The sequence below is a fragment of the Patiria miniata genome, unplaced genomic scaffold (assembly GCF_015706575.1).
Source record: "Patiria miniata isolate m_02_andy unplaced genomic scaffold, ASM1570657v1 HiC_scaffold_3, whole genome shotgun sequence".
Taxonomy (NCBI): Eukaryota; Metazoa; Echinodermata; class Asteroidea; order Valvatida; family Asterinidae; genus Patiria; species Patiria miniata.
This window is the reverse complement of record NW_024037069.1, coordinates 9,796,997-9,822,052: the sequence shown is the minus strand read 5'-3', so window position 1 is coordinate 9,822,052 and position 25,056 is coordinate 9,796,997. Positions and strand designations below refer to the sequence as shown.

The 25,056-nt window shown below is 42.1% G+C and overlaps 2 protein-coding genes across 2 annotated transcripts; both read right to left on the bottom strand.

Moving 5' to 3' along the window:
- Positions 1–412: 412 nt before the first annotated feature.
- On the bottom strand, positions 413–13,870 carry LOC119738286 (DALR anticodon-binding domain-containing protein 3-like). Its single transcript, XM_038213126.1, has 10 exons — positions 13,620–13,870; positions 11,526–11,869; positions 9,909–10,240; positions 9,238–9,320; positions 7,928–8,180; positions 6,986–7,068; positions 5,632–5,761; positions 3,685–3,857; positions 2,258–2,326; positions 413–958 (listed from the first exon to the last, which is right to left on the bottom strand). Exons 1-10 carry the CDS (start codon positions 13,833–13,835, stop codon positions 839–841), a joined length of 1,803 nt encoding a protein of 600 aa, XP_038069054.1. The 5' UTR covers positions 13,836–13,870; the 3' UTR covers positions 413–838.
- Positions 13,871–16,646: 2,776 nt separating this feature from the next.
- LOC119738371 (monocarboxylate transporter 12-like) lies at positions 16,647–22,836 on the bottom strand. Its single transcript, XM_038213243.1, has 4 exons — positions 22,537–22,836; positions 19,516–19,659; positions 18,277–19,092; positions 16,647–17,316 (listed from the first exon to the last, which is right to left on the bottom strand). Exons 1-4 carry the CDS (start codon positions 22,754–22,756, stop codon positions 17,201–17,203), a joined length of 1,296 nt encoding a protein of 431 aa, XP_038069171.1. The 5' UTR covers positions 22,757–22,836; the 3' UTR covers positions 16,647–17,200.
- Between the last annotated feature and the right edge of the window lie 2,220 nt (positions 22,837–25,056).

The window sequence follows — 25,056 nt, the reverse complement described above, 5'->3', positions numbered from 1 at the left end:
AACGCTGACTTAATCCAATGCTTTGCACATTTTAACTTTGCATTCCCCCGACCAAAGAGACTGTTACTACATCACGTGATTCGGGGCAAGCCTTATGCTAGCAACACCCAGCTCTGGCATGGTCTGGTGTCTTTGTGCCATTCTCACCCATTGTGAGCGATGTATTGATGCTGAGCGTCTCTTACGTAACTATGCAAGAGCTTGCCCCGAATCATGTGATTAGCAACAGTGTCTTTGGTCTGGAGAATTCAAAGTTAAAATGTGCCAAGCATTCTGAGCAAGTCAGTGTACCAGATGTTATTGAAATGTAAATCCCAAAGGGTATAGGTTACTCGCAAATGGCTTATTCAAAAAGAAGTAATGGGTCAATTAGTTCAAGTCGCAAAAAAACACAATTAGGAACAACTTGAAATAAAATGTTGAATTTCACAATTTATTTTTCATCTGCACTGAAAATTTTAATTTCACATAAGTCTTTTGATTAATTTTCTATCAAAACGAACCAACAAAATGCTCATAAAAGCAATTAAAAAGAAAGAATTTGTTTACATACCTGACGCTATAATTCCACTTTCCTGGGAATCTAAATGCAATATGCACAATAAATAAAACTTTAAAAAAATATGTCATCACTGTCTATAGATATTTTCAATTGTTTTTTTAACGGCTGATGAAATTCAAATCCTGACACAAGAATCAGTGGAGTCTGTAGACGTAAGACACTTGACATAAGACGCTTCTCCAACCTTTGCTAGGTTTGGGTTCTGAAGGTGCAAATCGTCCTCTAGGCTGTTCTGTTTGAGATGTTCACGACAGGGGAAACGGAGGGAAGATGGCATTACATCTGCGTCAGTGGCTGGATGTTGAGAAGAGACAGGCCATTCTTGAGGACCTGTTGAACGCCTTTCAAGAGATGCAGACGAGCAAACATGACGGCAATGAGATGGGGCCTCGGCTCCTAACGGATAATAAAAAAAAAGTTGTATCATTAGAATGACTGTAACATTTCCCTCCAATATTCCCATGATATTTCCAAGAGATTGTCAGAGATGATTTATCTCACCACCAAGGACACGATTTGATGGTGTGTAATGCTTCACAGCTTCCACTTTAGAATCTGTGGCCTATTTCATGATACTGGTAATGTAGTTTTACACTCGGAGAGCCTCAGTCCAAACCTTAACTCCCTAGTGTCCTTTACTAGGAACTGGACCAAGTCCATCCAAATCCATCAATCACTGTGCTTCCAATACAAAACTGTACATGACATACTGGAATCCACCACTGACGCACTGTTTGACATTCACGGACTTGCTACACATGGCTTTTATCACAATAGCAGTACAGGAAGCTAGGCAAAATCAATCGGATACCCCTAGCACTGCATCAGGCCATTAAGCCCAAGTCCATCATACTCCATCAATATTTAGTCACGCCAGGCCTTCTGGACCAAGTCCCCCAAAATCCACCAAAATGGGGGGATGGATTTTTATGGAGTTGGGAAGGTTAAGGTTAACAGAGACCGTAAACACAGCAAATCTAAGACCATCTCCATTTTTTCTTAAATGACACAATGGAAGTCTCCATATACATGCAAGTATTATAAAGTCTAATGGCACCATGATATACGCTTAGTACGTTGTAAGTACTTTTTCTACTTACATGACTTATTGTTAAATTAAAGAGTGGCTTTATATTGGCTCCTCATCTACTTTTTAAAGAAAATTCTACCATTTTCAATTTTCACGGGTTATTAGTACACAAATATGGATGTTCCAGTTGATGTGGTGCCTTTTTTGGTATTTTTTTTTATGAGAAAGTTTGATTTACTAAAGCCAGCTCGTACTTCATGTAAATGTTAACCTGTAAGCACTATTACATCCACTATGGGCTCAGTGCGCCAACAAAAGAGGGCGCATTTTTTTAACACTTTTGACAGCACCGTGGACGGGACCCACAGCGTGTGCGTACTGTACTAGTTCCCACGCGAGTATGGACGACTTGCTGAATGTGCCAAAGCTATCAGCCACAGCGTCTTCGCGTGAGCATCAGGCGCCATCAGCGCGCAAATACGTTCAAATTTAACTTGTGATGGTCTTCCAGACTAATCCCCGCCCCCAATAACTTTAGATCATTCAAAATACGCAGTGGGTGGACCGGAAACCAGTCTAGGTCTCCCCCAACTATCCTTTTCTGGCTGTTGAAGGGGTACTTGTGCACAGAGCCCATTAGGAGAAAAAGAATCAAATGTACTTACCCCTAAAACATGGGTATGGCTGTAATACGAGCTGAGATCTCTGCAAAGACTCACCAGAAAACTGCACACCTGTTCAGTAAGACAATAAGTTACGAATTAGCTTGCACTGCTATGCGAATGACATTGTATGCACACAGTAGCTTCAGCTTGTGCACATGAGGTGCAAACAGCGTATAGGATGGTGCGGCATTGATGTCAACCGGTGAAAACATCTTTTCATAAGCATGTGCATTTTCATCAGTTGCTGTGCGATACCATTTAGCACTCTAAACTCGAGAACCATTCAGTTTTATGAAATGGGTCTTGGAAGAGTTAAGGAGCTTTCAGAAGAAATACAACCAACTTTCATACCACTCTTCTGAAACTCATAGCATGTTTGCATGGACGGCACCCAATGTTCATTTCTCTCCCTTTCTTTCATCATTGAGGGGGTACTTGTGCACTACAAGACCACAGCACAAAAACTGTGATAACATTGTGTATCATTATTGAGCTATATTAAGTTCAACAGCAGGTTTTGTTTAAATCTGTTGGGATAGGTACAGTACCCCTAAACAGATGGTCTTTTACATTGGGGTTGGCATACCTCCACAAACTAAGTCCAACAGTGTGTGTGTACAATTTCCCATGTGGGTGTTAGAATTTGCCTGAATGGGTACGGTTCCTAGTAAATTATGCTGGGGAGTTAGGGTTAAATAACTTGAGAGATGTCTCAGATCACTGTAAACAATGTAGCCTGCTCGGCACATCAATGTCGATGTACAAACCAATGGAAAACTCAACATTTGTGCAGCTACTTGCATATCTGCATTTGCATTTAAAGGTACAGTCCATCATTTGTAATTTGTGCATTTTGTTCGTTTGGAGCAACAAAAGTTCTCAAAATCTAAAGAAGGGTGCTGAACAACTAACCTGATGAATTTTCAGCTCAGCTTCAGCTGTATATTTCGAGGAAAACAACATTCTAGGATCTCGATTTCAAATCAAAAGTTGCTGAATCATGTTTTGAATTGGGCCTGATTTCAGCGTCCGAGACACGCTCTCACTGAGCCGATTGCAGCTACGGGATGTCGCGCACTGATCCGACGAATTATAGCAATCGCGCGCGCGCGTGCATCATGTCAATGCTTGCACGTGCTTCGCTAAATAAAAAAACGAATTACTAACGAAAATTTCCAACGATGCGTCTTTAGATGCATCATTGGAAAGGCCTTCTTTCGTTGATTTCTTCAAAATGACAGCTTGCCAGAAAGAATAACTTTCCAGGGAGTTTAGTATCCTTACTATCTTTCAACCAAGTATGTTTTTCTACAATAATTACGTCAGTTACTTTTTGGATAGCTGCAAATAAGGGACTGTAGCTTTAAAACCGCTGTGAAAATGATCTGATAAACCCACGCAGAAATACAGTTTTGAGGTTGACTTACCCTATGTGTATGGATATTGATGTGTGGTCCTTTGGTCTGCAGCAAGTCGGCGACACACCCGGACAGCATGACTGGATACTGCAAAATGTAGTTGAAGAGTAGCCCCCATTCCTGATCCTCACGAAGGAGACTGAAGTTCAGGCTTGCGATATCCGGCAGGGAAGGGTATGTGCCTGAAAACAAATTGGAAGAAGAATGGCACATTGGGATAATTCGGGGGCTAATCATCCTTATACTCGCAGCTGAGAAGCTGAATTGCGAAGCTTGCGGCTACAACGTGGTCAAGCCACAGGCATGTAAAGGCGCATTTTGCAGCCAGCCACATCGACCCATATATGACTAAGGAGCAGAGCCAGAGATCAAAAGTGTTTGATTTGGTTTGAGGAAAAACCCTTATGGCACAGGAGAGAACCAACGCACAACTCTACTCACGTGTGGTCCTAGCTGGGAACGACCAGGGCCACAGTGGTGAGAGGCGAGTGCTTTACGCACTAGCCACCCATGCTACCCATATGATAAATAAAGAAACTAATAATCTACGACAACATTACTTCAAATGTGGTGTGAGGCTTTGCTTAACTGAGACTGCAAATTGTCAGACACACCATGTTGGTGTAAACTTCCCCTAAATGCTATTTCAATATTGGGTGGATTACATTTTAAAGGGTTCAAACTTCTGCTCAGGACATTCTGAACAACAAAAACTTTCATTTTCGAAACTTTCATTTCATGCCAACTATATAAAGTTGATGTACACCGTTTACAAGAAACATGTTTTTGCCGATTCAAGGAACAATACAATAACTTGATGGAATTTCAGCTCAGTAGATATCATACTTGTGAGAAAACTGTATCTTCATTTTCTTGACACAAAGCAAAGGTTTACATTCAGAGCGCGATATTGCGAGGAAACAATGGTCATTTCTCTTTTCTCGAAAATGACAGCATACTAGGCGCAATGATGTCATAGGATACTTCATGATATTTTGACAGTTTCTTTTTTTAACCTTTGCAAAATGATGTCCATTGCCTTAAAACACAAAAGGTCTCGTTCAAATGACGTCATTTCCTACAGACCATCCACGTGCATTGGCATTTTGAGTGTCAATTTGCATAACGCGCATCGGCTGCGTCGTATTTCAAACACATTTCGAGCAACCGTTGACAAGCGCGCGTGTTTGGAACATTTTCAACACTGCGCAATGCCTGCTTGATTGCGTAAAATACGCAGTTGCAGTTCTCCTACAGAGATGGCCGTCATTGAGCGAGTCCAATAGCTACTCCAGTCCTGAATTCATCAGGATACTACGCCGTCTTTCTGAATCAGTCACTATGTGAATTCGGTCATGGCTGACTCATCAGCTTTTTTGTGTGTCAAGATTAATTAACCCTTACCCTGCCAGACGCAACACAGTGCATCAGGTGGAAAAGAACTGGTGCACTTTGATGCATTCAGCTACCAACAACTATACCCAGCACGATATGAGATGGAGGGGTACACCCCCCCCCCATCTCCCTATACCCTATACACACCCTAGACTATTGTTACCTAACACATCCCCCTAGATATCTCAAAAGAATTCCTGAGATTCTGGTAACACAATGACCAACACAGAGGAGGAGGGGGTCCCTCCGTTTCATATATGCCAACACCAGTGCATGAATCGCCAGCTATGAAACAATGAGAGCTATTAAAGTCCCATTGAACAATGCCACAGTTGTATCCTGCTTTGTGCGCTGACCACGGACTCTGAGGCAGTTTGGCCTTGAGACTTTCCCCCTGATGGATCTTGCTGCATTTGGCAGGCTTGTCACTTAGTCCAGTGTTGCATGTTGCTACGTTTGGCAGGGTTCTAGCAAACATACATGTACCCTGGAGGATTAGGGTTAAAGGAACAAAGTTGAAATGTCAGAGCAAAAGAGACATTTAAAATCTAATAATGTTACCTTTTGTGACCTCCTCATCAAAATGACTGAACAGGGTGCAGAGCCTCGCATAGTTGTACATGACAAACACTCCATCCCTGCTGTCAGGCCATGTACTGCTGTTACGGGAGTTGGACAGTTCTAACTTCAGCTGAATGAAATGGAAAACAAAAGGGAGAACACTTCATTGACAACTAATGGGGCTACCCTGGTAAAATAACACGAAATAAATAAGTAAATAAAAAAGGATGAGCAACTGACAACTACCAACTCTGAAATGAAGGCTTAGGTAAACAGAGGCCGAAAGGCTAAATTTTATTTAATCCCACAAGTTTGCAGTCTTGCAGATACACCATGTGAAGTGACCATCACTGAAACAGAGAGTTCTGAGAAGAACCAGAGGTAAAAAACCTGGCATTAAGCGTGCTTTTGCTGTGCTTATTGCTTACGGCACAAAACTGTTAAAGCTATAGTCCATCATTTGCAGCTATCCGAAAAATAGCTGGCGTAATTATTGTTGAAAACATACTTGGTTGAAAGATAGTAAGGGGACTAAACTCCCTGTGAAATTATTCTTTCTGGCAAGCTGTCATTTTGAAGTAATCAACAAAAGAAGGCCTTTCCAACGCACCGTAGGAAATTTAAATTAGTAGTTTGTTTTGTTATTCGGCGAAGCGCGTGCAAGCATTGGCACAACACACACGCACGCGCGGTTGCTATATTTCGTCAGATCAATGCGCGACATTGCGTAGCTGCAATCGGCTCAGTGAGAACTGAGAACGTGTCTCGGACGCTGAATTCAGGCCCAATTCAAAACACGATTCAGCAACTTTTGATTTGAAATTGAGATCCTAGAATGCTGTTTTTCTCGGAATATACAACTAAAGCTGAGCTGAAACTTCATCAGGTTCTTTAGATCTTGAGCACTTTTGTTGCTTCAAAACGAACAAAATGCACAAATTACAAATGATGGACTATATCTTTGAGCAGCACTATGAAACATACTGCAAGCACAAAACAATCATCTCAACACAACTGTCACATTCTGGTGATTACTGAACTGAATAGTGAACAGACACTATTCTTAAAAAATACAATTTGGCAAAGTGACTTTTCATCTGAGCAGGCAAAACAAGATGTTCAATAAAAGAACTACTCCTAAAACTAGCAGCACTTGGATGGAACAATACTTTTTTGAATCAATATTGGGATCAGTCTGGCAACATCAAGCCTTCAAACTTGAGAATATTTATTTAGGTTTCCCCTTTTACTAAAAAAGGGCTTCATGGGCATGTAAAAAAAAAAGCTTGTTTAGGAATGCACACGTTACTTGAGTCTCCAAAAGGTTCTAAGTTTTTCAAGTTGCATCCCTCACCATGTGACCACACTGCTTTCCCAACATTTCAAACTTCAGCCCAGCTATCGTCAGTCTTCTGATGAGCTGTTCCCAACCCTCACCTGATGAAGATAGTAAAGCACAACACAATCTTCTGTTAACAAAATGACATTAAGCTATTTACAAAGAACAGGAATTGGATAGTCAGAGAGGTTTTCTCTGAAGAAGTAACAATGTTTTAATGGAGCTTCTTAACAGTTTAACCCTAACTTTCCAAAATCCTTCAAAACCTCTTTGCAAAATGGAGGATTCTGCAGGATTGAGGCTATATGGCAAAAATGTGTGGCTAATTTGCAGGATGCACTGTGTCCAGGTCTTGGGTCGCATCTTGTGTTGTTTGTGCTCAGCCATACATAAATTCAGGCATATTACACTTGAAATCTGCCACACTGCTCCAGGATGTCACTGGCTCTGCCTCAACATACTGACAGTGATTGCTGGAGGATTTTGCAGGATTGAGGCAGTGGTCACCCCTCCAAGGACCGCATTCAAGTAACAACGGAGGATTTTGCAGGATTGAGTCTGTATGCAATGTTTACATGGAGGCAGTTGAAGGATTTTTCAGGATTGAGGTAGCATGACTAGCATCCAAGCAAAATGCCTAGGGAATTAGTGTTAAAGAAAGGTTGTGCTAACTATTTACTCTGCACGGATCAGTAGATGTTGCTATCAGACCTACTGATCATGAGAGCCAGCGATGAAAGACACTGCGCATGCGTGTAAGGCTCACTTAAATATGGCACACATGTCTGGACAACCAATGTTCATCTGTGCACAAACCCATATGAGTTTACTGTTTTCGGTCTCTCTGAATCCGATGAAGATTCTGAATGTGTTTAGCATTACCGTGAAAAATTGGTCCATGATTAAAAAAAAAACACCAATCAAACAAAAACATTTCTTCTAGAGCTTTCTTTTTACCTTGCACCTCCTCCCCATACTTCAAGACCGATGCTTCTCTGGTCTGCGCTTCCCGTATTCGAAGCAGCTCAGCTGCACTGACGTCCTTTTTTTCTTTTGATTCCGCCCTTCGTGTTGCGACGGGGCCGTGGGTCAGATGGTACTGACAGATGGTTCCCGGCGTGGGCCTATTTGAGCAAAGTTGCCAGGTGAAAGCTACTCGCTGTTGCTGGAAACATGCCCCTTGGCTTGCAACGTGGATAAGACGAGAGGGCTGCATTACGGGAAGGAAAAGTAAAAGAGTTTCAGGTTACAACAATTATGTACACGGTAAAAAGAATATTCTTACTGATAACAAAGAATGTGAATTTAACTGCTTCTAAATGGCCAGGTATGTAATAGACCAATCCTGCATGCCCGCCATATGGTGTTTTGACCAATCATGGCCAAGATTAATGTTGGACAAGGTCCGAAAAGTCTGACATGAGTGCACACGCCTATGACGCATGCACGCATGGGGGGGGGGGCTGGGGGGGGGGGCTTAGGCCCCCCAATATTTGTTATAGCCACCCACCCAAAAAAAAATTCCACCCCCCCCAAAAAAGTGGCAGTAGCATGCGAACTGTCCACACCCACAAAAGGTAATAAAGCATGCATGACTGTGCATGACTGTGGTACGAGCCCCCCCCCCCCCCCCCCATTAATTTTTGAGGCCTAAGAGCATGGAGAAAAAAAACGGTTCACATTTCAGCATGCCTCCATGCAAACATTTCTGGATCCACCCCTGCAAGCCCCCCTAAAATCTATACTAGAACCGCACCTGGACGCGTAAAGCTGGAATGAGCAGTGTGGCATTGGTCACAGTGCACAGTTCCTAATGGATCAGTTCATGAACTACTTACTGAACTGTTTCATCACACAAAAACCCAGAATGTAATTGCAAAACTGTTTTTGTGTTTACCCAGCTTTTGCATAAGAACCTACTTTGCCACCATAGCCTCTATTTTAGCCCACAAGTGTAGAGTTAAAGGAATTCTAACCAGCTAGTTACACAAAATGGATGTAGCAATAATGATTGTGGGAGTGTCACACCCCATCTTTTTATCTTTCCACCGACATGTAGTGTTCGAAAGTGTCCAGTCCCACCCACTTTAAGCATGCCTCCCAACTGGCCATATTATATCCACAGCCCCCTGCCCCCTCCTATTCAACTGGTTTGGCGAAGCCCATGGCTCCGCACTATTCTCCATCAGGTCAAAGTATCGTTTACAGGGTACATGATGGACAGCAATCTGTGAGTAAAACTGGAACAACTTTTGAGGCAAATTTACCAGTGGATACGTGTGATTGAGACCCTCTTCTATCAAGCAGCACTGTGCCAACACTGGAGAGGGTGAGCCATCTTGCAAGACGACTATTTAAAAAAAAAAAAAAAAAGACAAATTAAAAAAAAAATCAGAAATAAACATGAATTGTTCATAAAGAAATAACTGAAAACATGCTATGATCTTAGAATGCTGACCAAAATAGATTTCATGTGTTTATTTACGGGTCATTCTGTCCCTGATACCCCATAATTTGTCATTGAGAATGACTTCAAACTCTTTTGATTTTGTTGGTTAATCACTCTGGATGACTGCATTAAGGAGTGCATCAACAATTACAAATTCATAGATGTCAGATGTAATAGGGACAGGGAAACGTGGACCCAAATTTATTGAATGACCCATATATATTGTACACAAAAACCCTTTTTTTATTGTCCAGAACTTTCTTAGATCCATTAAAATCCACCACAGTATTTTCCAGGATTTAAGGCAGAGCAAACAAAAGACAAAGTTTCCACCGAATACGATTCCCCTCTGCATTTTATAGTGCAAATTCAGTTCCATTGGTTCCTGCAGAGCGGGAGATTGTGCAGGATCCAGAAAGGTTCCTAGCTTAGTAAGTTTTGCTCACAATTAGCAACTGGAGTTGATAACATTTTTACAGGACAAACTACCTTTGACTCTCTGCAGGTTCTTGTCATATCCAGACTTTCCCAGCGGCAGCTTTTCCTCCACAATGAAACCACGCAAATCAAGATTGATTTCTGCAGGGTTTGGTGAGCTGGGGTCATCCTCACTTGACCTCGGACCCGATGAGGTCAGATCCCCTGGGCCAGAAGTTCTGAATTTGCAACAGGAGGCAGATCTGACTAATCTTTCTTTCGTTTCTTTGACAGATTCCTTTGACGACGTTGCTCCACTCTTGGAGGATTGGAATGCTTTTATTCCAAAGCAGTCCAGAATGTCGGATGAGCATGTAGTTGGTGTCAGATGACTCACTTGAAACCTGTTTGCATAAATAAAAACAATACATAACATTTATTATTATAGGATCATTCGCTTTTTGTGGGCTCTGTTTTGTTTGAAGCACCAAACTTGCTCAAAATCTTAAGAAGAGGGTGCATAATAACTAACTCGTGTAAGTTTCAGCTCAGTGGACACTGAGAAAAACAAAGAAAGCATATGCACATTTTTGGGGGGTCTCATAACTGGATTCCGTTGCTAACACATGTAAAAACTGTACCCATGTGCATATTTTCTTAAACCATCTTCAATGATTGTTTTCTTCCCAATGATATTATTTCAGGCAGAATAATTTCACAGGGTATTTGGTATATGTCTTATCTTCACTTTGAGCAGGCCTGTTCATGCTCGGCACAAAAGTGAATGTGAACGCAAATTTGTGACGTCACGGCAGGTTTTCGCACTTTGAATTCGCAAATGTTTAACACATTTCAACTCCAGCGAATTTCACAGCAAATACTTCATGACATCAAATTTACATCGCATCGCAAGAAGTATAAGTACCGTTCCTATGTCTCTATAAGTAACACTGAATCTACGCCGCTCTTCCATTTAAATTGCTTTGAAGTTAACATTACAAACTTCTTAGAAGTTTCTGGGCTTCTCCATCATCATCTCTTCCCACCTCATCAAAATCTAAAGTTACACCCTTGGCTAGTTTTGTGTAAATCTTCACTAAGTAAGGGAAGTTTTGTTATTTACACTCGGTGACTATGAAAAGTACATTTTCTTATGCGTATTACAGACGAACAAAGACCTGCCCTCGGATACGACATCAGATGCAAGAGGTGTGGTCTGTTAAAGGTACAGTCCATCAAATGTAATTTGTGCATTTTGATCGTTTGAAGCAACAAAAGTGCTCAAAATCTAAAGAAGGGTGCTAAACAACTAATCTGATGAAGTTTCAGCTCAGCTGCAGCTGTATATTCCGAGGAAAACAACATTCTAGGATCTTGATTTCAAAGCAAAGTTGCTGAATCGTGTTTTGAATTGGGCCTGAATTCAGCATACGAGACCCGTTCTCACTGAGCCGATTGCAGCTTCGCCGAATAAAAAAAAAAAAAACTACTAATGGGAATTTCCAACGATGGGTCTTCAGACGCATCCTTGGAAAGGCCTTCTTTTGTTGATTTCTCAAAAGTGACAGCATGCAAGAAAGAATAATTTCACAGGAAGTTTTTATAGTCCCCTAATTATCTTTCAACAAAGTCATTTTTCAGCAATAATTACGTCAGTTACTTTTGGAGAGCAATGTCCAACAGACTAACCCTGCAGTCTCCAGCAACGCCGACAGGTGTTCTGTCAGTAGAAGCCCTCTCAGCTGGCTAAGTGTCAGGTCCTGTTTGTCCTCTGCAGCCGTGCCCGTCTCAACCCTTGGCAAACGGCCACTCACTATGCCCACTCCTGCAGGAGCCTCCGCATCCACCTCCATGGCTGCAAACCTTCCATAGTTGTCGCTCTCTGTGAGCACTGCGCTCAAGACTTTCTTGAAGACGCTGGGGCGATGGAGCTTGAATCCAAGCCCTCCTTGGTCCGTCAGGATGCAGGAATCGATGGGCAGCGGCCAGTGACGGGACTCCTGGAGAAGTGCAGCTGTGAAAGCTGTGTTGTCCTGAAAATATTTTTAAACTACTTATTTGTAATTTATTCTATATAATATTAAATGATGTTAATCTTGTTTTCCTAACCATGTTAACAAATATTATTACAGGTACATTATTTAAATTGTTTTTAGTTTGGTAGACTAAAAACTCTCTTGACCAAAAAGTGGTTCATTAAGTATATGAAGAATTGTTGAAATGTGTATGATGTTTTTATGGGGGGGGGGGTTAAAAAAATTATATTTTTTTTCTCAGATCCAAATTCATTGTTTACTTTCAAGTTTCAACATATTCACAACATTAAACTCATGGAAAGAATGTTGCAACATGATGCTGCTTTTTTTCATATATATCAATTATCATCTCAATGAAGGTCAGTCATTGCAAAAATGACGATGAGACATAAATCTGGGACTAAGTATTAGGAAATACTTAGAAACAAAATGGAAAGATTCCCATTTCTGGCCATCACTAATTTTCCTTTCAGTGATTTATAGCCATCATCAGAAAGTGATAATATATGTCCTAAAAATAAAAAAGTCAAATTTAGCAGGGAAAATAGTGAAGTATTTACTGACAAAACACTTAGAAACTGTCAGACCAGTCGCAAGGGTGACAAGTGATGGCCAGATATGGGAATCTTTCCCAGAAAATTTTCTTCAATCTTCATAGACTTTGTAGTTTGTGTATGTACACAACCGCTGAATGCTGAAGTAGCCTCGGGTTGCAACATTCTTTCTTTGAATTATTTTTCTGTTGCTAGATCCAGTGCATTTTTTTTTCTTTTGAACTTTTTTATTTGTACTTGTACTTGTAATATGTATGTGTGTGTTTTTAAGGACCCTGATTCTGATGGAATTAAGCCGTCTTATAAACAGCTTTTTGGGTTATCCTTGGGTTTGTATTTACATGAAATACGTTCGTTTTTTTTGTTTTTTTTATACCATTGTATGTTTGTTTGTTTTTGCCAAAATAAATAAATAAATAAATAAATAAATAACTCACGTTGTCGTTTCATAAAGCTTAAAATTGGCAACAGGATACTGCAATCCTCCTCTTTATGCCCTTTCAGTCAATATTTACATGCTGAAACACTTCTTTTTTTTTTACTGTAAATTATGAATTTTACAAAACTGTTGAGTGTTGACAAACTGTGTATTACAGCTCCATGTACTAGTGAGTACTCAACTAGAATGTGCCATGATGTAAACACCAATCAATGTACGACTGGACATGACACTTGACAGACAACAACATACAATGATATAGCCCCATAAATGTGGCCTATTTACTGGACTGCCTCCGTAAACATAGGCCACACATCCACATGTACAAAAATCGTGTCGACGGAGCCAAATTTTGATTTTCACATTTAGGCTTACTTTGTAGGGGTTTTTTGCTTTAGAAGCATTCTCACCCTCTATATAGGCTAATCAGAAAGTGCTGCCTTTTTCAGATGTCTAATTTTTGTGAAATTTCATGTTGAAATTTTGATACGCAAACGTGTGCAAATGTATCTGGAAATTTCACGAAAAATGGACATCTGAAAAAGGCAGCACTTTCTGATTAGCCTATATAGAGGGTGAGAATGCTTCTAAAGCAAAAAAAACCTACAAAGTAAGCCTAAATGTGAAAATCAAAATTTGGCAAAATCGACACGTTTTTGTACATGTGGATGTGTGGCCTATGTTTACGGAGGCAGTCCAGTAAATAGGCCACATTTATGGGGCTAACAATGATACAGTCATGACAGTACAGTACCTTGATTTTTAATCTCGCTACGACCGCTGCCGCTACGCTGAAATCACCGAGATGTGGTTTTTTACTCCATCTCAAAATATTCGAATCAAATGTTACGTTCACCGGGTTCGTTTTCGCGCTGAATGACAAAATAAAATGCTCCAGTCTTTCAGAAAACACAGTAAATTCTTTCAACATCTCGCTCATTTTTTTGGGAACGTGAACCATGCATCGCATGCACGATCCACTGGCTAATTTACCCAGACGACTCAGCTATCAAACACATACAAAAACGCACATGACTTTCGGTACCAGGCTAATTTAAGGACTGCCATAGACTGGCATCTTAGTCCACCAAAGTGGGAAAAAACTATGATTGAGGCACTGAGTTTAACTTCCGGACGGGGACTAAATTGCCTCGGTTAATAGTAACTTGAAAGTCAAGACTATTTTACGATATCAAGAAAACAAATTGTAGTGCATGTGAAGGGGATTGATTCACTCTATGTTAACCACTAAATGCAAGTTACTTGTGAACTTGTGCACATGATCATTTTAACACTGAATGCTTCTGGAAGTAAAGTCAAACTCTGATAACTCGAAACGACAGTCAAGTCAAACAAAGAATCCATTGACTTCAGTATATACAACCCTGCTTAACTCAAAACTCTGCTTTCAAATGTTATAACCAGGGGCGGCGGAAGCGTGGGCGGGTGGGGGGGGGGGGGGGGGGGGGGGCACTTGCTCCCAGATTTTAAGGCCAACAACTAAACTACCCGCCCCTCAAAAGCACACATAAAAGCAATTATGATCGCATTACAAATTGTCTCCTCTCTTGTAATGGTAGTGCACCTCAAAAACACAAGTGCCCCTCTCGGCATTAACAAGATTGTGCACCTTCGAATCTCGAGATGGAAAACCACCCGTCGAAAGCACAAATAAACCCTCTCGCAATAATATAATAATTGTGTCCCTCTCGAGATGGAAAATCGGCCACCATAAGGCCAAAAAAAAAAAGTCTCCGGTTTCTGGTATGGAGCTTGCCCCAAAAGTGGTGCGGCGACGCGGCTTTTTTTTTTTTTTACCTGTTTTTTTTTTTTTTTTTTGGCTTCAAATGTCGGCTGATGACTGCAAATGGTGCCCGACTAAACTTAGTGCAAATATATGGGAGTCCAGAGAGGCCACATAAATCTTATTCTCGATCATAACCCCATCTAAAAACACGTTAAAATTGTGCAGCAGCAGAATTCCAGTCAAACCAGTGAGTTTGGCGGTTTTGAAACATCATCTTGTATTGAAAAAAAAACTTTTTCATTTTGCCGACGCGCATGGCTACGGCGACGCGCGCGCATACCAGAAACCGGAGACTTTTTTTTTTGGCCTAATCGTACATCTCGCGATAAATTCTCGAGATGGAAATCTGCCCCTCGAAAGCACAATCTTAGGGCCTATAGTCCTGCTCGCAACATTAAATTGTGCCCCTCTCATGGAAAATTGGCCTTTCAAAAGAATAGTGCTCCTCCTCATGCAAATAATATGGTAATTGAGCCGGTCATCAAAAGCAACAGTGCCTATCTAGCTCTCGCGATAAATAGTCACGGTCTCTTGATCTACATACAAATTCATGGGCGGATCCAGAGAGGTTACTTACGACTGTGACCCAAATTGTGTGTTTTTTGGTGACGTCACAAACAAACTGCAGCCACTACGTACACCATATTTTCACCAATATTGGTTAAAGTGATCAGATTTACCTCAGATCCGTTCCACCAGAGCATCTAAAATCCATGCATCGTAAGTGGGCCGTGAATTTATGGAACCATTTTGGGTAATTTGTCCCCCCACCCAAAAAATGTGTTCTGGATCTGCCATAGGCGGAGGCCGAAGGGCTCTCACTTTCACACCGACGGAAGGTGCCCCTTTTTCTGGATAAGTGCCCATTTTTTGGCGTTGCCCCAAATTTAAAAAGCGTTCCGCCGCCCATGAATATACCGTATACTTCGCGTAAATGGATATTCGTTTTCAATAACTTCAAGATAATATCGCAGAGCCTGGTTGCCTGAATCCAATTATTTCATGGGGGGCATCTTGTAGATCAATGATAATTTTCTTAGAAACTCAAAATTAAGTGGGGGGGGGGGGCGACGGGGGGGGGGGGGGGGGGCGACAAGGTTTCATGCCCCCCCCCCCCCCCCCCCCCCCCCCCCCCCGTGGCTACGCCACTGGTTGATTGCCCGAAAAAGTGGTTCCAAAATGTTCCACCCCAAATTTGATATAAAGAGCAAGGGGACTTTTTTTGCATGGCATTGGTGCATGGTAGCGCAATTTGCGTTGGCTGCCTTTTTTGCGACGTCACTTAAAAAGAAAGAAATGGGTTTCAGGGTGTTTTTTTTCGGGGGGGGGGGCACGTAGCCCCCCCCACCCCCAATGGAGAGTACTATAACTTGGTTCCCTCGTATAGGTTTTGAAGCAATGGTGGATGGAAATGAATAGTTTACCGAGAAGTGTGATAACATCCAAATTCCGAGTAACAAAATTATTGGATTGAAGAGTATAAGGTATTGGAAATAGTCCGATACATTGCGGGGAAAAATACGGCGTATGTAGCGTATACGAATACCAAAGTTCAGCAAAAGTACGTTAATGAAACAGGAATGGTTAGTCGTTTACGTCGTTTATGACAGAAGTTTATAGAGGTTTTTTTTACATGTATTTTACATGTATACAGGCAAAGCGCAGATTGAGCTAACAATCCTCCAAGTTGAGATTTGAAGGTTTGCATGGTAGAAAGATACCAAGACAAGATAAGTTTGCGGTAGCACCATGTGAATAAATATCTTTTGTGAGTATGTATCACAACCACACATATGTGTGGTTCTTTTTTAGAAAAGAGATTTATTCACATGGTGCTACGGCACACTTATGTTGTCTTAATCCTCCAAGTGTTTGCAAGTATTATTTTAAGACTCAGTGGTTTGAGACTAAATAACTTTATAGTAGCCTAGTGGTTAGGCTCATTGCCCACAGATTCCGGGGTCCGGGGTTGAGTCCCGTTTAGTTTATGATTTATAAATGAACAAAAATCACGTTAAAAACCTATTATTGTAATACCTGATGGCGTCACAACGACGTCACGGGAATATCATAACTTCTCTGTGTCAGGATGTTGAGTCTAAGTCTATATATGAACCGTTCAAAGGACAATTGCGGAGAATAATACTATTGTTCAAATCATCCCCCAACTTGAAAAGTGAGATTAACAGCCCAACTCAACAAAACAGCGTCTTAAACAGCGTCTGATTTGCGTCACACTTTATGCGACCCCCCCCCCGCGTGCCAGCCAATCGGAGTCGACTTTAAAGCCTGTGACGTCGTTCCGATTAAGAAAGTAGACTAAGCTGTTGATTGCTCAATTTCGCAGTTATGTTTTACACAGGTTAGCGAAGACTGGATATCTGGATATCAAGGCAAAGTCTTGTTTAACATAACAATCGCCCCACTGTCTGCTGGCATTATCATAGACCCATGCTGGCCTGTCATTGAATTCGTTTTCACCCCTCCCCCTCCAAAAACAAAATCAAGTTGGTAGCGACGTCCCCTGCTCACTTGACGTGTTGAAAATATCGCAGGGCAAAAAGAAGACTCAACGATATGAGCTGCAAACAACCGATGAAAACAAAGGCGGCGCTGTAACTTCCGGTTGTGTCAAAGATCAAACCTGAAGGGGAAAAAAAAACAAGTGCGAGTGCACAATAAGCTCTGGCGAAAAATGCGACGCCGATGGAACAAAGGGCATTAGAAACACCATGCTTTTGGTCAATTTGGGGGACATTTCCTCCTCCTGGATGCCACCCAACACTACACAAAATACCGTGATTATAACATTATTGCATATATTTTGCCTCCACTTACAAAGTTTTCATAAACATCTTTCCAAATTGTTACGAACAAATTTGGTTAAGTATTACATTTATTTTGTTGTGAACATTTCAATTTTGTATAGGTATATTTTGTTGGACACTTATGGGGCTTATTTCGGTCAATTTTCGGGGACAGACTTACACAAAATAAACGCGCATGCGCATCGATCGAAGCAAAACCCGTGTTCCGAAAACTTTCGTGCATTTTATTACCACGGCACGGCATTTGGTCAATTAGCCAATTGTTTTTGGTCAAATATTATTGGTCAAATTTTGAGGACAGACAGACAGACAGCCCGACCGACCGACAGACAGACAGACAGACAGACCACCGATAATGTGTAGAAACTCCTGCCAGAGCTTTAAAAGAATTAAATGACGGAATCTAATCATTATGGAGCACTTTTTCTTGGGCGCATTTTAGAGGGGGGGGGTGGGGGTTCGAAAACTGTTGACATCCTAGTTATCAAAACGTGTGAAACACTTATCAAATAAGGAAATATTGTAAGGAGAAACGATGGGAAGTTGGAGAAAAATATTACTCTTAACAGCTACAACTCTTCACAGCAGATACAACTCTTATCAGCAAAACCTGGGAAGACGTCGATTGCCCCAAAATGGATAATTTCGTGCAGGTAAGACCAAGGTTTGGGGTTCAAACCCCACCTCGAATAAAATCACACCGACGTGACACAAACAATGTTCATTTTAGGCCTATAATGTCTCAATTTTTTTTTTTTCGGGTTCAAGTCATTCACCAGGAATAAAACCAAGAGTGAATCTGCAGATCGTGTTTTGGATCCCGATCCACCCGTAAGCGCTAGCCAGCAACTCCACGCCAAAAACTTGCTTGGTCAATACGTCACTCAGACAGCTAACAACACCGTCTGCGATGAGAATGAGCAAGGCAGACGCCATCAACGTCCAATACGTGGTCAACCAGGGAGTGGCGCAGAATGCAGCTGCGCTAACGGCAGTAGCTACGGCTAGCAGCACCCAATAAGGGAGGATGCCTCTGTCTGTCACGATCCCTTGTCCGACTTTGGCTAGCAGATTGCCGACCCCAGCGACCGTCACAATCGTCGCGGCATCCTCCAGCGACAGCCCACACGATTGCGACAGTGACACAAAATAGATCACCCAGGAGTCGAAGGCGTACTTGGAGGTGACATAAATGACATACACCGACCAGTAACTGAACTTGCTCAACAAACCCAAGTTCAGCTTCATCACGATGCTTTTAAGAAACCTTCCACACCACATCAAAATGTTGTTGCGTCCCGAGCTAGTTTCTGGCGAGGAGTTGAGCGTTTGATAGCCCTCACGATGGGTTGGTTTGTCAGCAATTCGCAAGAGGGCGCCACAAGCCACCAGATGCATGGTGATGCCTCCCAACAGTAGCATGGTCCCTCTCCAGCCGTACGTATCGAGGAATAACTGGACGAGCGGCGCAAACACGAAGAGGGCCACCGAGTAGCCGGTCCGGGCCACGCCGACAGCCGTCGCGTAATTCTTATCAAACAGACGGCCGACAGCATCCTTGGTCAGAACGTTGGATACACCATAACCCGCTCCTTTAAAACCACACGAAAAAAGAAAAAACACACTTTATGCGATTCAGCCTAAAGACATCGTCAGCTTTGGTAGTAAATCTTGGAGATTCTGGGAGCTTGACAGAGATTTAAGATCTAAAAAAGCTCCCTCCGGCCCTGTGATCCCGAACCGCGCCCCTCTCAATTTGCATCTTGCATAATATTACCTCAAAATTTATACGGACTGACAAATGAATAATGTTTTTGAAACAATGAAAGACGAACTGAAAGCCAGAAAAGTTAATTAATTATCGATCCTTCTTGAGATGTGGCGAGCACACTAGGAGGGCGCTATTGAGTTTGATTAAATTTGGGTAAATACAGATTTCACTATCAAAACGAATTGCGTCCCACAATTATGTCCACCATCTAACCATCTAATTATTAACTTGATTCGGATCTTACCTGCTAATAGCATATAAACCATTCCTTCTTGGAGTGCAGTCCGTACGAACGAACCAGTGATAACGGCCGCCGCTATCATAGCCCCGCACACAGTGACCACCCAGGCTGCTCCAAACTTGTCCCTCAGTGACGTGGAAAATGGACCTAGTGAAATTATACGAGGTAGTTTTTTTTAAGGGGCCGGTTTTGTTGATTATATTTTATTATTTGTTTATTTAAACCGAAGTTCAAGCAATCCAAGAGGAATTTCACGGAGGGCGCTGTTGCTGTGACGTTATTCAAGGCATACCCTGGGTGCGTTCGAGTAAGGCAGACGGGTCAGCCACGACAGCCGGGCTAAATCGAAAGTTCAACCACGGGCCATCACGATCCTCACGTGATGCCCTTAGCAGTGGCCGTAACCACCGACAAAACGCCCGTTTCGGATTGGGTCTTAGTTTGAGATTTACTACTTTTTGGTCAATTCCAAAACTCAAAAAAGTTGGGTTGAATATATTATATAGCCTCAACTTGAGATTTCCGCTGTCCGGCTGCCATATTTGTCCGTTCATGGAATGAACAGCGCATGCTTGACGTACTTCCACCAGTGACTCTGCTCCACGAGCAGGGTCTGTGGTGGCTGATGGTGAGCCCCGAGAATGACGTCATGCAGAGCTAATCGAACGGCACGGGGCTGACCCGTGTCGACCCAGCTGAGCTAAACGAACGCACCCACTATTTATTTCATTTTGGGATTTTCTGTTTCACTTGTGAACCGAAAATGTGCAGCTCATTTGGAAAAATTGTGCATGAAGTTTGCTCATTGTCTGTCATGACTGAAACGGTCAATCACGCTAAAAAAAAAAAAAAAAAAAAACACAAGAGAAAATTCCACAGCAAAATGTCCACAATTCTGGCAACTTTTGGTGCTGAAGAGGCTGTAACACAGCAATTTTGACATTGAATAAATCACAGTCTTGCTTATGAATATGGACATGCACACTACCAAACCGGTACCGATAAACAGCTTTTAAAATGGTAATACGAATCTTGAAATTAAACAAATTTGGATACAAAGGTGCAGTATCGATGAACGTGGATTAGGCCTATGCATTATTCCTGCAAACCTCACCCAATCTCAACTGAGTCTCGTACATTACAAAATTCGGATTATGGGATTTAAATAAAACAATTGCTCAATTGACAAACAGCAAAGCTCAGTGTTCGAAACGTCGGTTTAATTAAAGCAACCGATTCTTCTCAGAACCAACAAACTCAAAAGAGATAATGTGACGACCTGCAGTCGTCCCTTGTTTATGATGTCATTGTTTATTTTAAGTCTTGGCATTAAGCACCGTGGAAGGCTCCTACTGCGCATGTATTTTCTCTGCGAGTCACCCCCATTTTCCGCTGGTGGAAAATGAAATCTTGTGACTCGACAGTGCAGTGACCACGCTCAACGACACTTGCAGCCAATCAGGGATAAGGGAAGGGTCCAACAATTTTTGTTTAGGACAACTAAATGTAAGTGAGATGGTTAAAAGTATTTGTTGAGTTAAATAAAGGAAACTGGTTTGGAATTGAAACCATATATACGTGTTCCGTGTGTGTGTGTGTCTCTCTCTCTCTGGTGTATTCAAATAGTGCAAGTAATAAATGCTAATCAGCACTATTAGGGAGATTGGAATCAGCACTGTCGCCACGTCACTCTACCCAATGACAGACCAGTGCTGATTCCTTCCAAGGGGGTACATGTAAATGATAAACCGCTCGGATGGTGTTACCGCAAAATTAAAATTTGGTCATAAAATTAATTGAGATATATCTCATCATCGATAATAAATAATTTATTACGAGGATATTTGGTTAACAAACTACCTTCGACACAAACTATGAATATGATGATTCAAACGACTTATCGTATTGTTCGCATTGCAGCAATCTTGGATGTTGCAGACCTTTAAGTCGACTCGGAATTGCCAACGCGGACCGAATCACGATACATGCCCTCAATTTCCTTGTTATTAGAGCATTTTGCGGGCCACGAACTTGAAGGTGTGTAAACCAGATGGGTGGAAATCGTGCACAGGACTGCGAGCTCGTACGTATTTCTGTAAAAATTGGAATATCGGATGAAATTGGGCCCTAAAATTTTGCAATGGAGCGCAACATCATTTTTTTTTAATGGCAATTGGCCACAGGACTACTTTTAGGGGTGACCATCTTTGGATGGGATTTTCTCCCAAAGGTCATCATTACCAGCCAAATATCGAACAGAAAAGCAAAGAATGATGAAATAAGCTTTAATTTGATCGGTGTTTTTAACACCTGGGAGAGTTGTGAGTATTTCTAATATTTTTTGGAAGCACGCGTTATTATCACTGAGGTCTATGGGAGTCGATTTACGGGTCTGCACCCTGGAGATGTGTGTTTTATGTTTGTTCAAGATGACAACACACACATTCAAGATGGGTGCTGAATGCATTATGGGTGCAAACCCGTATATCGACTCCCATAGGCCCCAATGATATCACCCGTATTTAAAAAAATAATTAAAACACTCGCGACTCTCCAAGGTGTTTGAGCCACCCATCTAAGCTTATTGAAGCATATTTCATCATCTTTCATTTTCTGTTCATTTTTTTTTTAAAGTGGGGGGGGGGGGGGGGGGGTTCGTTAACCGCTGACTTTTGGGAGAAATTACGTCCAGAGATGATCACCCCTAGCATCGCTATTCAAAATAATTAAAAACTAAACGCTCCATTGCAAAAAAGAGCCATTTTAGGACATAATTTCATCCAAAAATCACCCTGTGTACCAGTGTGCCCGTTGCTGAGATTGGACCCCAGTCCGCCGCCGCGCTACCCAGGCCAAGTCGGTGGCCGTACAAGGTACGGTAATAACTATGATGATGGACTTCGGCATCGGAAGATATAAATACAATATTGGATTCTGCCCGAGCCCTCGGACAACATCAAGCATAGGGAGGTGAAAGGTAAAACACAAGGCCAATTGATTAAATATACCTATTAAGAAACATACCTGTCATTCCATTCATGCCCTGTATAATCGCGATCATCCAACCAATGATCCAGGTTTCTGAATCAAACTGGTCCTTCAACACAGGCAGCATCATCGCCAGGGATTTGACGATTCCTACCCAGATGAAGTAGTGGGTCCACAGTACGAGGACGGCCAACCGCCCACTCCAACGACCTGTCTCTGGGCACAGGGCGGGAGAATCTTGTTGGCTTTCACCCATGGTGTTTGGCTGGCATGCGGTGCTATATTCGAGGCGGATTTATGTTACGAAAATCAGCCACATTATGAAACGCAGTGGCCCCCACAAAAGTGTGTCATGCAGTTGCATCTTTCTGCTACGGTAAAACTTTTAACGCAGTCGCATTCTGAATGCCTACCCAAGGGCGGATCCAGGGGGGGGGGGGGGCCAAAGGGGGCCATGGCCCCCCCCCCCCCAAAACGAAACCAATTTTTTTTTTTTTTTAATGTGACATCGCAATAAAGGCAGGCAATGAGTACACCACCATCTTTTCCTCAAAAAAATTGGTTAAAGTGGTCAGAAATTGCCTCAGATCGCACCACAGAGCATCTAGAATCCAACATTTTTTTCGGGGCCCTCGCGGGCCCCGAACCCCACGCCGTAATTTTTTACACCCACTTTTTGGGGGACCAAAATTTTTTTTGGCCCCCCCCAAAATTGTGTTCTGGATCCGCCCTTGTGCCTACCTCGTGCCAACTGCTCGTCAGTCGATGGACCGCGAATTACAGTACATCGTCATGAATACACAATTTACATTGACCTCTTCCATGAGGGGACAATACTGCTCAGTGAATTTTTGCTTTAAATAGCAAAAAAAGAAGTCGGCTGAGCACCAGCGCAGGTAAACGTTATGTGCCATGGGGCTTGTAAGGCCAAATAATAAAAAAAAAAAAAAAAACATGTTTATAGCGTCCCCGCCCGCGCTTCTTTTTTTGAGGCATGCCTCTTTTTATTTCAACCCCCCCCCCCTCTTTTTGTCTGTTGCATCTAGCCTATATAAAGCTGGTATGTCATTTCCTGAGGCCAATGGCGGCCATTAAAAATACCTGGCAGTCATCTTGAAAAATAGCCCGGTGGGGCGGCCATTTTGGAGGGAAAAAAGGGCCTCCCGCTTCCCATTAGGCTGGGCTACTGATACTTTTGATAAAGTTTGGTTTAAAACGGTCAAAATATGTCGGAGCATAGACAATAGTTTACATTTGTAACTAATTTAACCGGAGAGATATGATTTGCTGAGCAGCTATTGCGCAGCTACTGGTATAAGTACTCCAATAAACTTAGTTTTATTAATATTGCTTAATGAAAACTTTAAAATATTGATATAGTTAATATGCATTGCTTGCATTTAGAAAACTTGAAATTCAACGACGATTTTGCGCATTTCGCGCATCAAGTGTGCACTCGGATCGAATATTATACGAGGGGCGAACTTTTGGTTGCGTCAGGCTGTTTTGAAATTGACGACCGTTACAGGGATTTCAAAACTCGTTCCAAAACTCGGCGTGGTCTCCATTCGGCTCCGCCTGCTAACAGTGCTATTTGGGTGCCTAACTTTGAAGATTCCAGGTCAAAATTACTCAATGTTTTCTTACAGAAATATCAATCTGTATATCATAATTGTATAGTATAATATGAAGCAAGTGATTTATTCAAAAATTGTATCGGAACATGAAACCTTAGTGATAAATAGAATTCGGAAATGAAGCCGAGCTTTGAAAAAAGGGCCTAAAATGTCGTCATGTTTAGCTGCGGTTTACCCTGCAAAAAAAATCCCATAGACACCTAGTGCTAAATGCGCATACTTTAAAAAATACTCTTAAAAAATACTCAGAACTCGCACAGGTATTCAAGCTGCACAGACAACTGATGATCAATGTGTCATCTTTCATTTTCTTTTCATTTTTTGGTGGGTTGACCATGGACTTTTCGAGATATTCTCACCCAAAGAAGACGACCCCTATATTTTCCCCAAAGCGGAAAAGTAGCCACCTTGAAAACGATCCCTCCACAACATGGCAAAATAGCGCCACTTTCGAGCCCAATAGCATCCAAAATGTTCAGAATTGGAAGCCCCAAGTCCGGGCCAGAGGTTCATTACCATATCTCTTCAATTCCTCAATTGTATGGCTCTCAAAACTGAGGCTCTAATATAGAATATTTTGAGGTATAACTGTTATTCATGAGCGGCGGACGGATTTTTTTGCCTATTTACATGCGTGCACCCTTTACCCCTGACCTACTATTTAGACGTGAGCGTCGGGAATAATTGTCGTAAGGGGCGGATCCATAAATCAGAAGAAGGAGGGGCGGTGATACTTTGTTAACAATAAACAAAAGCAGGCTTAGAATGGCCGATCGAGCAAACACGAGGAGGGGCGATCTCAGCGCCCCACTCAATCAATTACTAACCACTACCCGGCCCAAATTCAAGGATAAGAGGCGCCCACCGCTACTTAATTCTGCAGATATCGCGGAGGGAATGGGGGTCTACCCGATGTTCT

What these genes read in the sequence shown, in the direction of transcription:
- LOC119738286 (XM_038213126.1), bottom strand. Translation starts at nt 13,835, where the DNA reads ATGCGATGCATGGTTCACGTTCCCAAAAAAATGAGCGAGATGTTGAAA. An exon ending in TCAATCACACGTATCCACTG is followed by an intron (nt 8,181 to 9,237) that starts GTAAATTTGCCT and finishes CCCGTAATGCAG; the next exon opens with CCCTCTCGTCTTATCCACGT. An exon ending in GAAAGCAGTGTGGTCACATG is followed by an intron (nt 5,762 to 6,985) that starts GTGAGGGATGCA and finishes CATTTCATTCAG; the next exon opens with CTGAAGTTAGAACTGTCCAA.
- LOC119738371 (XM_038213243.1), bottom strand. Translation starts at nt 22,756, where the DNA reads ATGGGTGAAAGCCAACAAGATTCTCCCGCCCTGTGCCCAGAGACAGGT. An exon ending in GGGCATGAATGGAATGACAG is followed by an intron (nt 19,660 to 22,536) that starts GTATGTTTCTTA and finishes TAATTTCACTAG; the next exon opens with GTCCATTTTCCACGTCACTG. An exon ending in GGTTTATATGCTATTAGCAG is followed by an intron (nt 19,093 to 19,515) that starts GTAAGATCCGAA and finishes GTGGTTTTAAAG; the next exon opens with GAGCGGGTTATGGTGTATCC.